Here is a 13,874-nt window from a genome sequence, read left to right as displayed (position 1 = left end):
ATTATAAAAATGCAATAAAAATATCCCCTATTTTGTAAACGCTATAAAATTTGTGCAAACCAATCAATAAACGCTTATTGCAATTTTTTTTACCAAAAATAGGAAGAAGAATACGTATCGGCCTAAACTGAGGAAAAAAATTGTTTTTTTTTATATATTTTTGGGGGATATTTATTATAGCAACAAGTAAAAAATATTGCATTTTTTTTCAAAATTGTCGCTCTATTTTTGTTTATAACTTTTGCGCAAATCAATATACGCTTATTGCGAGATAATAAATGTTATATATATATTTTTATTTTTTTTATACTAAAACATTTTTTTTTTTTTGGGTTAAAAAAAAATTATAATTTGAAGATTCCATATCGGCCCAAACTGACGAAATTATATATTTTTTCAAAATTGCTGCTGTTCTTTTGTTTATAGCGCAAAAAATAAAAACCGCAGAGGTGATCAAATACCACCAAAAGAAAGCTCCATTTGTGGGAAAAAAAGGAAGCCAATTTTGTTTGGGAGCCACGTCGCACGACCGCACAATTGTCAGTTAAAGCGACGCAGTGCCGAATCGCAAAAAGGGGCCTGGTCCTTTAGCTGCATTTTGGTCTGGGTCTTAAGTGGTTGATGCATAGGACGCATTAGGGTAAAAAAAAAATTACCTTTACAACCCCTTTAAGAGTGAATGTTAGATACTGCTTTAATTTTGCAGCATCTACCAAATAGCTGTTTTGAGAGTACTAATCCTTTAATAAGGAAGCATTTTTCATTTTTACACAAATTAAAGATGGATATGCCGGAGACATCTGTATACGGTATGCAGTCTGCAGATACAACTAGAAAAGCAAAAACTGAATTTTACATGAGAATTGTTCTGTAAAGATCATAAAAAAGAAGGGAAGCGGACCAAGACCTCTAATTTATGGTCAGTCTGGGAGCTGGATGTGATAATTGTCCCCAGTACAATATGTCTCCCAGTGTGAGCACTTTATACATCATTCTATGAATTGCACATATTTTATTTTCTGTCTGTATGGCTCTTATGCTCAGTATCCCCAGCTCACCCCTCCGTCTCTCTTTTTTCTTGTCCTCATTTGACTCCTCGGAGTGTCCTCTCTTCAACTCACATTGATCCGTTTGCAATTCTTCGGCACAGGCAGCAAAACAAACACAACCTGAGTACTAGCAGGTTTTATTATTATTATCAACCAATAAACCAATACTATATACAAATCAATGGAGGACAAAGAAGGAAGATTTCTCTAATCTCAGATTTTCCTTTTTTTTTTTTTTATTGATTTTTTTTTTTTTTTGTGAACAATTATCAGCCCCAATTCACAAAGCTTTTCCCATGAATAAGGATCTTTATTGTTTTGAGGGAATATGACTCTCCCTTTTATTTAGTAATATAACAATCTGCATTCTGTTGTGTGTTTTTTTTTTTTTTTTTGTATTTAACCTTAAAGGGGTTGTAAAGGGGAAAAAAAAAATCATAATAAGCATCCTTTACCTGCAGACATTCCTCTTTTCACTTCCTCATTGTTCGTTTTTGCTCAGAAGTTGCTCTATTTCTTCTCTGTTCTGTTCACTTCCTGCTTGTGTGATTGGGAGGCTTTACTGCGGTGGTCAGTGACGTGCTCACCCCCTCCTGGGAACTACATCTGTGCGGCAGGACGCTCTCTACGTGTTAGAGACTTCAAGGAGGTGTGAATTACTGGGCGTGCCGCAATGCATACTGGGAAATGTAGTTCTTACATGAACGAGCGCCGCAAACCAGGAAGTGAATGAGAGAACAGAAACTAGAACGCTGGAGGTGATATAGATGAAGGAATTTAATAGGTATTTACTCGTTTTTTAACAGAATCATTACACTATTCTGTTTGTCTACCTTGCAGACATTAATTTTAGGCAAAAAAATGTTTTCCTTTACAACTCTTTTAAGGGCCCTTTCACACCTGCGGACCGTATGTCCGCTTTTTCCTCCATCCGTGTGCGGATGAAAAAGGGACATACATTGGTCCCTATGAGATCGCGGGTATCAACGGATGAACATGCGGCACGGACGGGGGGGAGAAAGAACTGCACGGACGGACGGGGGGAGAGAGAACGACACGGACGGACGGGGGAAGGGGAGGAGAGAGAACGGCACAGACGGACGGGGGGAGGAGAGAGAGCAGCACGGACGGGGGAAAAACAGCACGGGGGAGGAAGACAACACTGAGCACGGGGGAGAGAAGACTTGCAATTCCCCTGCCTGCCCAGGTATCGGGTGAAGCATCGGGAGCATTTCCCCGAGTACAAGTACTCAGGGAAATGCTCAATACTAGTATCGGTATCGGGACATCCCTAATAGAAACCAATCAGCTTACGGGTTTTATTGTCAACGCTTAATTTAGAAGCCGATTGGCTACCCTGCTCCAGATTTTGCACTCTCCAGTTTTAGTATATCAGCATCATAGTCTGCAGCAGTTGTGCATGGCAACCAATCAGCTTCTAGATTTCATTTTTAATGCTTAGCTGAACAAACTGCAGTTAGAAGCTGATTGGCTACCAGGCACAGCTGCACCAGATTTTGCACTCTTCAGTTTTAGTATATCAACCCCATCGGCTGCAGCAGTTGTGCTTGGCAACCAATCAGCTTCTAGCTTTCATTTTCAACGCTTAACTGAACAAACTGCAGTTAGAAGCTGATTGGCTACAAGGCACAGCTGCGCCAGATTTTGCACTCTCCTGTTTTAGTAAAACCTCCCCATAGTCTGCAGCAGGTATGCATGGCATCCAATCATCATCTATCTGTCATTTTTAACACATAATTGAGCAAGCTGAAGTTAGAAGCTGATTGGCTACACTGCCCAGCTGCAGCAGATTTTGTACTCTCTACTTTTAGTAAATCAACCTCATAGTCTGCAGCAGTTGTGCATGACAACCAATCAGCTTCTAGCTTTAATTTTCAACGCTTAACTGAACAAGCTGCAGTTAGAAACTGATTGGCTACCAGGCACAGCTGTGGCAGATTTTTGCACTCTCCAGTTTTAGTAAAGCAACCCCATAGCCTGCAGCAGTTGTGCGTGGCAACCAATCAGCTTCTAGCTTTCATTTTTAACGCTTAACTGAACACGGTGCTGTTAGATGCTGATTGGTTGCCAGGCACATGATGTGTATGGATTGTATAGCTGTGTATGGCCGATGTCTCCATTGATCAGCACTCTGTGTACTCCAGGTATATTTATAGAATCTATCTCCATGCAGCGTGCTCCTCTCTGACGGCTTGCATTGTTTTGCTTGGTTTAGCAGTCTAGACACAGGAATGTACCACTTTCTCAGCATTTTAGGGGGGTCAGCATTTTACCACCAGCTTACAATTCTTCATAAATCTCCTTCTTTCCTGATCCGATAATATTCCTCTATGGATTTTTATTTTTTGTTAATTTGTGTTTTCTGATAATCACCCTTCAGACTGTTTTATGGATCAGATGGAACGGGGTTCAGGGCGCTCCTCCCCTCTTTGTTGGCCGTCATCTCCCTGTCCTGACGTGGCCTCTGATCACTTGACAATGACAGAGGTATCAGCCAATGGGCGAGCGCCAGCAGCGCCCTGATTGGCGCGGCGGAGCGGTGACGTACACGGATGCGGAAGAGGGGTTGAGTCGGTGTGAAGCGGCGGCGTGCAGACAGATCAGGGGAGAGGTGAGGGCAGGAGAGGAGTCCCGGGAAAGGGGTGTTGGATGAGGAGACCGGGGGAAGAACGGGGTGCCGGGACACGGGGGAGGGAGAGGAGAAGATACCGGGGAGGAGCCAGGGTGACATGGGACGTTATCAGGGGCCCTCAGGATCTGCTGCTGGGGCGGAGGGGCCCCCTGTGTGAGCAGAGGGGGGATGGCGGGTACGAGCAGGGGGCTGAGGAGGAGGACGAGGCCAGGGACCTGCAGGAGGAGGTCGTGAGTGATGAGCGGAGTCCGAGGTCCTCAGAACGGGGCTCTATGGAGACAATAGTCCGTAGCGGGTCCCAGCAGGAGGAGAAGGCCTGTCAGGGGCTGAGCAGGAGCTGCACCAGTGAGGAGAGGTATTGGGGGGAGGGCAGTGATCAGGTGACGTCCCTAGAGGGGGGCAGTGGGGATCAGGACCCCCACGACATGACCAGGGACTGTAGGTTGGGGGAGATCGCCCCCAGGAGGGAAGACCTAGACCCTCCAGAGGCTCTGCAGTGTGGGAGCAATACCATAGAGGTGAAGGATCACAGGGCAGGGTGCCATGGCACAGATCATAGAGATCAGGAGGAAGCGGAGAAAAGCCACCTTGATGTGCAGGTGTTTCAGAAAAGGCAACGGAAGAGCAAAGGAGGCAAAGAAAAAAAGAGAAGCAAAGCTAACGGAGCGTGCAGGGAGCAGAGTCAGCCAGATGGTGACCACAGGATGGAGGAGAGTAGCTTCCAGGAGCTGTATAGGGGGCTGAGTGTGGAAGAGGATAGCCAGCCAGATGCTGGAGGAGGAGAAGGAAGTCCTTGTGTTCTGGGCAGATGTAAAAGTGAGGCAACCTACAGGCTTCCAGAGAAAGATCTTAGACAAGGTGACGTGGGGACGTGGAGCAAAGCAACACCCCAAGGCTGCAATTGCCAGGGGTCCAGGGAAGCCCTCTTCTCTCCTAAGGACAAGAATGGTCTTCTGGAGGTCATGAAGAGCCATAGAGATGAGCTAGAGAGCAAGTCAGATTACGGGGGATCTTCTGAATGCTATAGTTGCTACCGCTCAGAATTCAGGAGTCCGGGCAATGGTTCCAGCGGGTCTGGAGAAGGAGCCGAAATGGAGCAGGGCAATTATCATGGCACCTGCAGAGAGGTTACCTATGATTTAGGAAAGTACGAAAGGGTCTCCAACTGTGAGATGGAGGATAAGAACTTCAACCCTCTAAGCAACCAGCATATAGAGTCTGAGACGTGGGTTTGCTCCTCGCCTTCTCACGCTAAGCCGCCATTACATGTTGAGGATAGCAGGAAACTAGAGGAAGTTGGCACATGGTGTTGGTGCCTCCATCTGTATTTAGGGGACACTGGAGCCACCGCTCATGATGAAAATGATGAGAAGAGGTCCAAAGACTCTGGTTATTCTTTAAACAGCACCCTTCGTGTGGGGGAGGGATCGGATGAACCTAATAGAAGAGACGGAGATATCCCTGAACCTCTCACTAAGAAAGGGGGCAGAGTGGTAGACACACCCGAGCTGCAAGAATGGGTGAACTGGTGGCAGGGTTGGGCTGGCTCTTGTCGCGCTGTATCTGGCCACCGAAGGGGGGCAAAAACTCAGATTTTAGGATGCAGGGGAGAGGCGAGAGCAGAACAGAAGCAGCAGGATGTATGGGTTTTAAGGGAATGGACAAGGAGGGGATCTGGGAGAAGGGGGGGAGGGCAGAGAATTTCGGGGGGTGATGTGTGGGTCCTGAGAAACCAAGAGGAAGGAAAACAGGGTTCTGCATGGCAGTTAGATGAGGAGGATGTGTGGGTTCCCAGAGAGCCAAGGAAACAAAAGGGGGCCTATTTTGTGACGGACAATGAAAAGTGGGGTCCCCACAGTGCAAAGCCAGGGGTTTCTGATAAAGGGGAGTTGTGAGATGGAAAGGTGGTGATATACCTCAGCAGTTGGGAGAGGCACTAAACTGTTACGTGTGTGTGTGTGTGTGTGTCCTGTGTTTCAGTGGGGTAGGGGAGGGTGTCAGGGGAAATTGCTTGTTTATCTGTCACCTTGTGGGGGGGAATATGACACTTTGGGGTGCACTCTGACTCACTGCAATAAACTGATTACTGGTGCTGCTTTCCTTTTTCTATTTAAGGTGCTAAATCCAGGTGCTATAAGGAGGTGCTGTATACTGCATGCTGATGTGTTATTTTTTTTTTTATCATGTGTTTGGGGGCTTTGAAAACATTCTTCCTTTTTTTTAAAGGGTCCCCAACACAGGAAGGGGTACATCAGGGCTGTGCCGAGTGCTTTAAATGGGGGCAGGGAGGGAATCATTTTTGATAAACTAAATTGGTGCTGTTGCTTTTTTTGGCGACACATGAAATCTACCTGTTTTACTCTCTGAACAGAGCCAACAATCAAGGTAAGTGCCACCAGCTGTATAATACTGGCGACAGTAAATTTCCTTGCGTGGTGCATCTTGTCATCTATCGTGAAAGAGAGGATCCCACTAACACATTTGTTCGGCACTATTTTATGTCGCAGTATCTGCACTTCCATGTCGACAGAGGGCAGCAATGCTAACACTAGCCTGTGATTTGTATGAGATTATTATTTTCCTTACCGGAGGTGATAACCGTGAAATCTCTACAAATGTTTCCTGTTATGCAGTTCTTGTTCCCTGTCTTTTACCCAGGGTTTGCTGCATGCCCCGTTTCCACAGGTATCTGTACCCATAGCATTGTGAATGACTATATGATGCCCTCTTATCCATATACATTGGTGTGATCACATCCTTGTGTCCAAGCATGTCATATTCCCCTATCGTTGTGAATTTCTAGAACAAAGTGTCAAGTTTTTTACTAATGTGTTTTCTTTTTTGTTTTTTCTTTTTATTGAACCTTTGCAGGGCGTAGAACTGTGTGACTTTTAACTACAGGGGCTCATCTTGCCGTCATCATGAACGCCATGTTACTTACACCTTTGTGGTGCCTACTTGCTATATCCCTGCTACCCACAGCTTTTTGTAAAGAAGGCAGCAAAAAGTTACAAATCGGGGTGAAGAAAAGAGTGGAAAATTGCCCCATTAAATCTCGTAAAGGGGACACCCTCAACATGCATTACACAGTAAGTACATTGATTTTGGGGATTTATTATGAAAAATAGTAGAAAAATATATCAATTTCAGTATCCGCTATACAAGCCAAGTACCATGTTGAACAGAATGTATGTGCAATTCGACTAAAAACAAACAAATCTTTTTAAGGGGGGAAATAAACTTACAGTAACTGGTTAAATAACAATGCACGCACTTCAGCTCAGGAAGATTTTACCCCTTCAGGACCAGGCCATTTTAGAGTGTATGTGTACACACACATTGTGTGTGTGTGTGTGTGTGTGTGTGTGTGTGTGTGTGTGTGTGTGTGTGTATGTATATCTATCTATCTATAATCTCTATCTTATAATCTCTATCTTATAATCTCTATCTTATAATCTCTATCTTATAATCTCTATCTTATAATCTCTATCTTATAATCTCTATCTTATAATCTCTATCTATCTATCACTCTATATATAATCTCTATCTATCTCTATATATAATGTTTAATTGGTTTGCGTGAAAGCTATAGTGCCTAAACTATGGTATATAAACTGGAATATAATTTTTTTTTTTTACACTACGAATGGTGTCGATCAGTGACTTAAAAAGGGACTGCGATACGGAAACTGATTAACTGCCACTGACATCTCCAGTGACATTAATACAGTGCTAAAACTACACTGGCTGGAAGGGGGTTAACATCTAGGGTGATCAAGGGGTTAAATATGTGCCTAACTATGTTTAATGTGTGTAGTGTGCTTTTTGCTAATCTTTAAGTTTCTCTTTCCCTGTGTACAGAGTTCTGTGTCAACACAGAGCTTTAGTCTGTGAATGTACACAGCCGATCGGCATGTCTTGGCCATGAATCCTTTGGCCAATACTTGCTGATGGGCTCCTGCTGTGCACAATCACAGCGGGAGCTGGGTGATGGTTGCACGTGCCCTAAACCTGGAAGTAGGCAGCGACATACCAGTATGTTGCTTTGCCTATAACGGCTGCTCGCCCGCAATACTTTACACGTTTTACATTTTTATTACAGAAATCAGCCTTGTGGGGTAGGAGTCTTATCAGCGTGGTACATCTTGCCTTGGGGAAACTTTGCCCACTCTTTGTAAAAGTAGTCAATCTGTCAGATTTTTGAGGGCATCTCCTGTGCACAGCCCTCTTCAGGTCACCCCACAGATATTCAATTCAGGTCCTGGCTGGGCCATTTCAAAAGGTCTGCTAGGCCTGTCTAACTCCAGTCATATATATGGGGGGGGGTTTGCTTTGTCTACCTAACCAAGGGGTTTACAGGGAGATGTTTCGGGCATGGGCAAGAGTAGTGTTGCATCAAGCCACTGTGCGTTTGTTTCTACAGTTGTGGGCAGAAGGAAAACCTGACCTGTTACAAATGACAAGACCCTATATATGTAGCACAACACGTAAATAAGCTGGTCATTGTGAAGAGAAGTGCTGTGCTGTGATTCTGCTTTTTTCATAGGAGTTATATGGTCTTTAACATTATAGACATATCACTGGTCTTTTTTTTTTTTTTTTTTTTTTTTTTTTTTTTATACATCAGAAGCAGTACCTCCAGCAACCATTGGGTGGTGCATGGATACACACAGTTGTACAGAACTGTGAGAAAGATTAATACATCTGAAGCAGTACCTCCAGCAACCATTGGGTGGCACATGGATATACACAGTTGTACAGAACTGTGAGAAAGATTAATACATCAGAAGCAGTACCGCCGGCAACCACTGGGTGGCGCATGGATACACACTACAGTTGTACAGATCTGCAAGAGAAGCCCAGGCATCCATCCAGCGGCGCAGGCTGCTGACGTCGGTTCCGATATCGGCGCCATTTGCGTTCCACGCTGGTTACGTGGAACCGGCCGTGAAACAAGAATCGCGGGTCATCCCGCGGGGAGATCACGGGCGGGGAGAATCAAGATCACGATTAATCGTGCGGCTCTACTGGTTACTATTAAACTGACTGATGCCGCCTGATATTCACCCCATGTGTGTCCCTTAAAGCAAAAAAGGTACATTTGGAGCAGAAGGGAAGCACCTTGTCAACTTTAACCACTTACTGACCAGCCGCTGCAGTTTTACTGCGGCAAAATGGCTCGGCTGGGCGAAACTACGTTGTTACGTTGGTTCGCCTTGTGGCCACTAGCGGCCCGCACCCACTCCCCCAAGCTGATGACCGCCGGGCACCTGCGATCACTCGTGACAGAGAGAGAGAAAACGGGGGTGGTGTGTGTAAATGCACCGTTTGCGGTTCTTTCAGGGGAGAAATGACTGATCGTCTGCGGTTAATACTCTGTAGGAACAATCTGTCATTTTCCCCTAGTAAGTCCTATCCTGCCCACAGTTAGATTCAGTCCCTAGGACACGCGTAACCCCTTGAGTGCCACTAGTGTTGACCCCTTCCCTGCCAGTGACATTTTAACAGTAATCGGTGTATTTTTTTATAGCACTGATCGCTGTAAAATTGTCGTGGTCCCAAAAATGTGTCAAGTGTCCACTCTGTCCACCATAATGTCGCTGTCCCGATAAAAATCGCAGATCGCCGCCATTACCAGTAAAAAAAAAAAAAAAAAAATGGCATAAATCTATCCCCTGATTAGTAGACGCTATAACTTTTGCGCAAATGAATATACGCTTATTGCGATTTTTTTATTTATCTTTGTAAAAATAAAAATTGAGGATTACATATCGGCCCAAACTGAGGAAGTGTGTTTTATTTTTTTTTTATTTTTTTTTTAATTGCCGCTGTTCTTTTGTTTTATAGCGCAAAAATAAATAAATGGCAGATTTGATCAAATACAACCAAAAGAAAACTATTTGAGGGGGAAGGGGGGAAGGGCACAGCATCGCACGACCGTTCAATTGTCAGCTAAAGCGACAGAGAACCAAATTGTAAAAAGTGCTTTGGTCAGGAAGGGGGTAAAATGTTCCGGCGGATGAAGCAGTTTAAGGCCTCCATATTTTTTTTTTTTTTTTTTTTTTGGGTGGCTATATAACGGAATGGATTTTAAACTTGGTGTTCCATATGTAAAGCAGTAGTTCGACCTTCTAGCTACTGTTTTTTTTTTGGGAGAAAAAAAATAAAAAAGGTGCATTGCTCTTAGAATGTTTCAGAAATCTGAAGAAAGTGGAGCGCAATTAACATGATCTAAGTTCTTTCTGCAGCATTAAGCAAAGAGAAACCAGTGACGCATTGAATACTCCACACTACGGTGTGCATTTTATGGATATGTAACTGTGAGCAGTCTGCTATAAATAGCCCCCTTGCAGAAAAAGTGAGTCCTTTTTTAAGACCATCCAAAGTTAAGAGAAGTGCAGAATTTTTAAATAGTCATACTTGCCTATGTGGCTGCAGCATTAATCCAATTCTGCAGCTGCCCCTCGATGTCCGTTACCCCTAAGAACAGAGCAATCACTTGGCCACTTCTCGATCTTCACAGAGCGGTGACTGTCGGTCATCTCTGCTCTGCCCCTCCAGTGCTCACTGGAGTGTTGGGCTATCCAGGGGTCGGGAGAGGCTGGTTCAGGCTCTCAGCAGTGCACTGAGCCAGCTGCCAGTCAGGCATCTGGGTGGTTCCTGACGTTATTGTTGGGATCCCTGCAGAGTCTGGACCGGTTCTGTGATGTTGGCTGACAGGCTTTAGCCAATTTGGGTCACAGGCGTGCAGAAATAAGTGCACTCCTGTGACTTGCATGAGAGGTATGGTCAAAAAAGGCTTTGGCCATACTTCTCCTTTTTAACCAGAAACTGCTTTTTTTGGGGGGAAAAAAGTGCACAGAATTGCATAATTATGCAGCAGGTAGTGGGTGGCATAAGATGTGAGCACTTAACTTTTTTTGTTTAACCACTTAAGCCCCGGACCAAAATGCTGCCTGAAGACCCAAGGGGTTTTTACAGTTCGGGACTGCGTCGCTTTAACAGACAATTGCGCGGTCGTGCGACGTGGCTCCCAAACAAAATTGGCGTCTTTTTTTCCCCACAAATAGAGCTTTCTTTTGGTGGTATTTGATCACCTCTGCGGTTTTTATTTTTTGCGCTATAAACAAAAATAGAGCGACAATTTTGAAAAAAATTCAATATTTTTTACTTTTTGCTATAATATCCCCCAAAAACATATATAACATTTTTTTTTTCCTCAGTTTAGGCCGATATGTATTCTTCTACCTATTTTTGGTAATAAAAATCGCAATAATCGTTTATCGGTTGGTTTGCGCAAAATTTATAGTGTTTACAAAATAGGGGATAGTTTTTTTGCATTTTTATTTATTTTATTTTTTTTTTACTACTAATGGCGGCGATCAGCTTTTTTTTTTTTTTTTTTTTTCCGTGACTGCGACATTATGGCGGACACTTCGGACAATTTTGACACATTTTTGGGACAATTGTCATTTTCACAGCAAAAAATGCATTTAAATTGCATTCTTTATTGTGAAAATGACAGTTGCAGTTTGGGAGTTAAACACAGGGGGCGCTGTAACATTTAGGGATCACTGTGTGTGTGTTTACAACTGTAGGGGGGTGTGGCTGTAGGAATGACGACATCGATGGTGTCTTCCCTATAAAGGGAATGACGCGATCGATGAGCCGACACAGTGAAGCACGGGGAAGCAGTGTTTACACACGGCTCTCCCCGTTCTTCAGCTCCGGGGAGCGACCGCACCGTCGTCCCGGATCGCTCCTGAAGCCACGGGGACCGCCGCATGTACCGGGGGGGTCCCGATCGGACCCCCGACCCACGTCAAGCAGAGGACGTATATATACGTTGATGTGCCTGTCCGTGCCATTCTGCTGACGTATATGTACATGAGGCGGTCCTTAAGTGGTTAAGAACCTTTAGCACCAATAGAGCCTTGCAAATATGCCTGCTGGCATGTCACTTGGGCATTGGGTATTTGTATCACAATATGGAAACAAGGGGCGTACCAAGAATGAAAGTGTGTTTGGGGCTCCCCGTGGCCCTGGTCTTTGATGTATCTACAAAAAGAGGCCTGTGCTGATGACTCTTGCTGTTGGATACTTCTGCTAGATTTATACTTCTGTGTAATGTACTTGCTTCAAGGTTATATAATAGCCTTTACAGCTCCCAGAGTGTTTTTTTTTTTTTTTGGTTCTGAATCTGTTGGTAGATCTCAAACATGCAGTGTATTATGCAAGACAGCCTAAGAATATATCAGAACTAGAAGCTTCTGCAAAGAGGGAGGTGGAGGGGGGGGGAACGTTAAAGCAAAAATAAAAAATGGTTTCAGCCAGCTACAGAAAAATTATGAATGGAAAATTCGGGAGCAGGTGTAATGTTCAGAGGGTCATATTAAGTGTTTGACTTCAGGATAGAGGAGAACAGTGTAGTGTGTGTGTGTGTGTGTGTGTATAGCTGATCTGTTTTGACAATCGAACTATACTAGAAAGGTATCGCTTTCTAGTGGTTAGCATGCTGGATTCTACTACACACATTATCACATTAGGTGTGGGGAAGGGAAACGCACATAAGAAAGTTGTGTTAAAAAATTAATAAGGGAACATTTTGTGTTCTGTCTAGCATGATGGCAAATTGTGTAAAGAGAATGGTTGGTTAATTTGTGCAAAGACAAGAAAAGATGTATCCTTGGATTAAGCTTCTCTTCTAGAAAATAGAATGAGCGCTGACTAAATAGGGTTTTATTTGCATATCTGTATAGGCACCAAACAAAATGACTGTATTGGCGTTGGAGCTGCACAATTAATCGCAATATCGATTCGCCCCGCGATCTCCAAGTCGGATGACCTGCGATTCGGGTGCGGCCATAGGAAAGTCCCCAACTTCGGCTTAGCTCCAGAGCGGCGGCCATCTTGGTACACCCGGCGGTGGCTGTTTCGTCGCCGCCATCTTGCTCCACCCCACACTCCTGCACAGTAATGTTAGTGAGAAGGGGGCAAGCAGACATCTTGTTACACCCAACAGAGTATTAAATTTCAGTTATTTTCAACACAAAACTGAGCTTATGTGCTTAAAGGGGTTGTAAAGGTTCGTTTTTTATTTTCTAAATAGGTTACTTTAAGCTAGTGCATTGTTGGTTCACTTACCTTTTCCTTCGATTTCCCTTCTAAATGTTTTTTTTTCTTTGTCTGAATTTCTCACTTCCTGTTCCTGAGTAAGCTATTTTAAATGACTTTCCACCACTCGAATGATGGTGGAAAGCTTACTGAGGAGAAACGGGAAGTGAGAAATTCAAACAAAGAAAAACATTTAGAAGGGAAATCAAAGGAAAAGGTAAGTGAACCAACAATGCACTAGCTTAAAGGAACCAATTTAAAAAATAAAAGACGAACCTTTACAACCCCTTTAACTTCAGCACTGTAAATCTTCTGTCAGCCTTCTTCTCCAACAGAGCCAAGACATACAATCAAGGCTGTAAAATGCACATTTTAATTTAAGAAAGTGACAGTTTGAGACCAAGGAGAGGGGGAGAGTTTCCAATAAAGAAAGTGGCTGTTGTGAGCTTCAAGCAAGAACAGGAGCAATTTACAGCACACATTCATTTTGGTAGCCTATTTATTCATTTGGAATGTATATTCTTTTGTTAAAGAAAGTTAACTGTTATCAAACTGCTATGAGTAAAGTTTGGCTTTAACTACTGCAGTCTTAAGTAGTGTGTAGTTACATAGAATAGAACAGGCACCCTAACTTTAAGAGGGAAGTTGCAGGAAAAAAAAAAACTTTCCACAGCCCCCTGCGTATAACACGCAGACAGTTTAACCTCTATTTTCAGGGTAAAAAAGTGAGAGTTATATGCCAATTAGAGCTGCAATATTCTGTGAAAAATGAGAATCGCGATTCTGTTGCATAAAATGAAAATCACGATTCTCACAAAAAAAAAAAAAAAAAAAAAAAAAAAAAAATTAAAAGTGGTAGTAAACCCTGTTCCTGTAATTTTTTTTTTTTTTTTTTTTTAAACCTACCTGAAAGGCAAAAGCCATAATGAGCTAGTATGCACTGCATACTAGCTCATTATGAAATACTTACCTTGGAACAAGGTATAGGGAGCTTACCTGGTCCACGCCGAGGGAGATGTCATCTTGCCTCGGCGTGTCTTCCGGGTATCGCCCCTCCA

At 43.6% G+C, this 13,874-nt stretch overlaps 1 protein-coding gene across 1 annotated transcript in view; it reads left to right on the top strand.

The window, feature by feature from the left end:
- Nucleotides 1-3,574: 3,574 nt before the first annotated feature.
- The window catches only part of FKBP2 (FKBP prolyl isomerase 2), a 29,118-nt gene continuing 18,818 nt past the window's right edge, over nt 3,575-13,874 (top strand). The window contains exons 1-2 of the mRNA XM_040329026.1: nt 3,575-3,681; nt 6,574-6,791. Coding sequence (XP_040184960.1) covers nt 6,624-6,791 — 168 coding nt within the window. The 5' untranslated portion in view covers nt 3,575-3,681; nt 6,574-6,623. The remainder of the gene's footprint in view (nt 3,682-6,573; nt 6,792-13,874) is intronic.

The sequence above is a fragment of the Rana temporaria genome, chromosome 11 (assembly GCF_905171775.1).
Source record: "Rana temporaria chromosome 11, aRanTem1.1, whole genome shotgun sequence".
Taxonomy (NCBI): Eukaryota; Metazoa; Chordata; class Amphibia; order Anura; family Ranidae; genus Rana; species Rana temporaria.
This window is presented reverse-complemented; position numbering and strand designations above follow the sequence as displayed.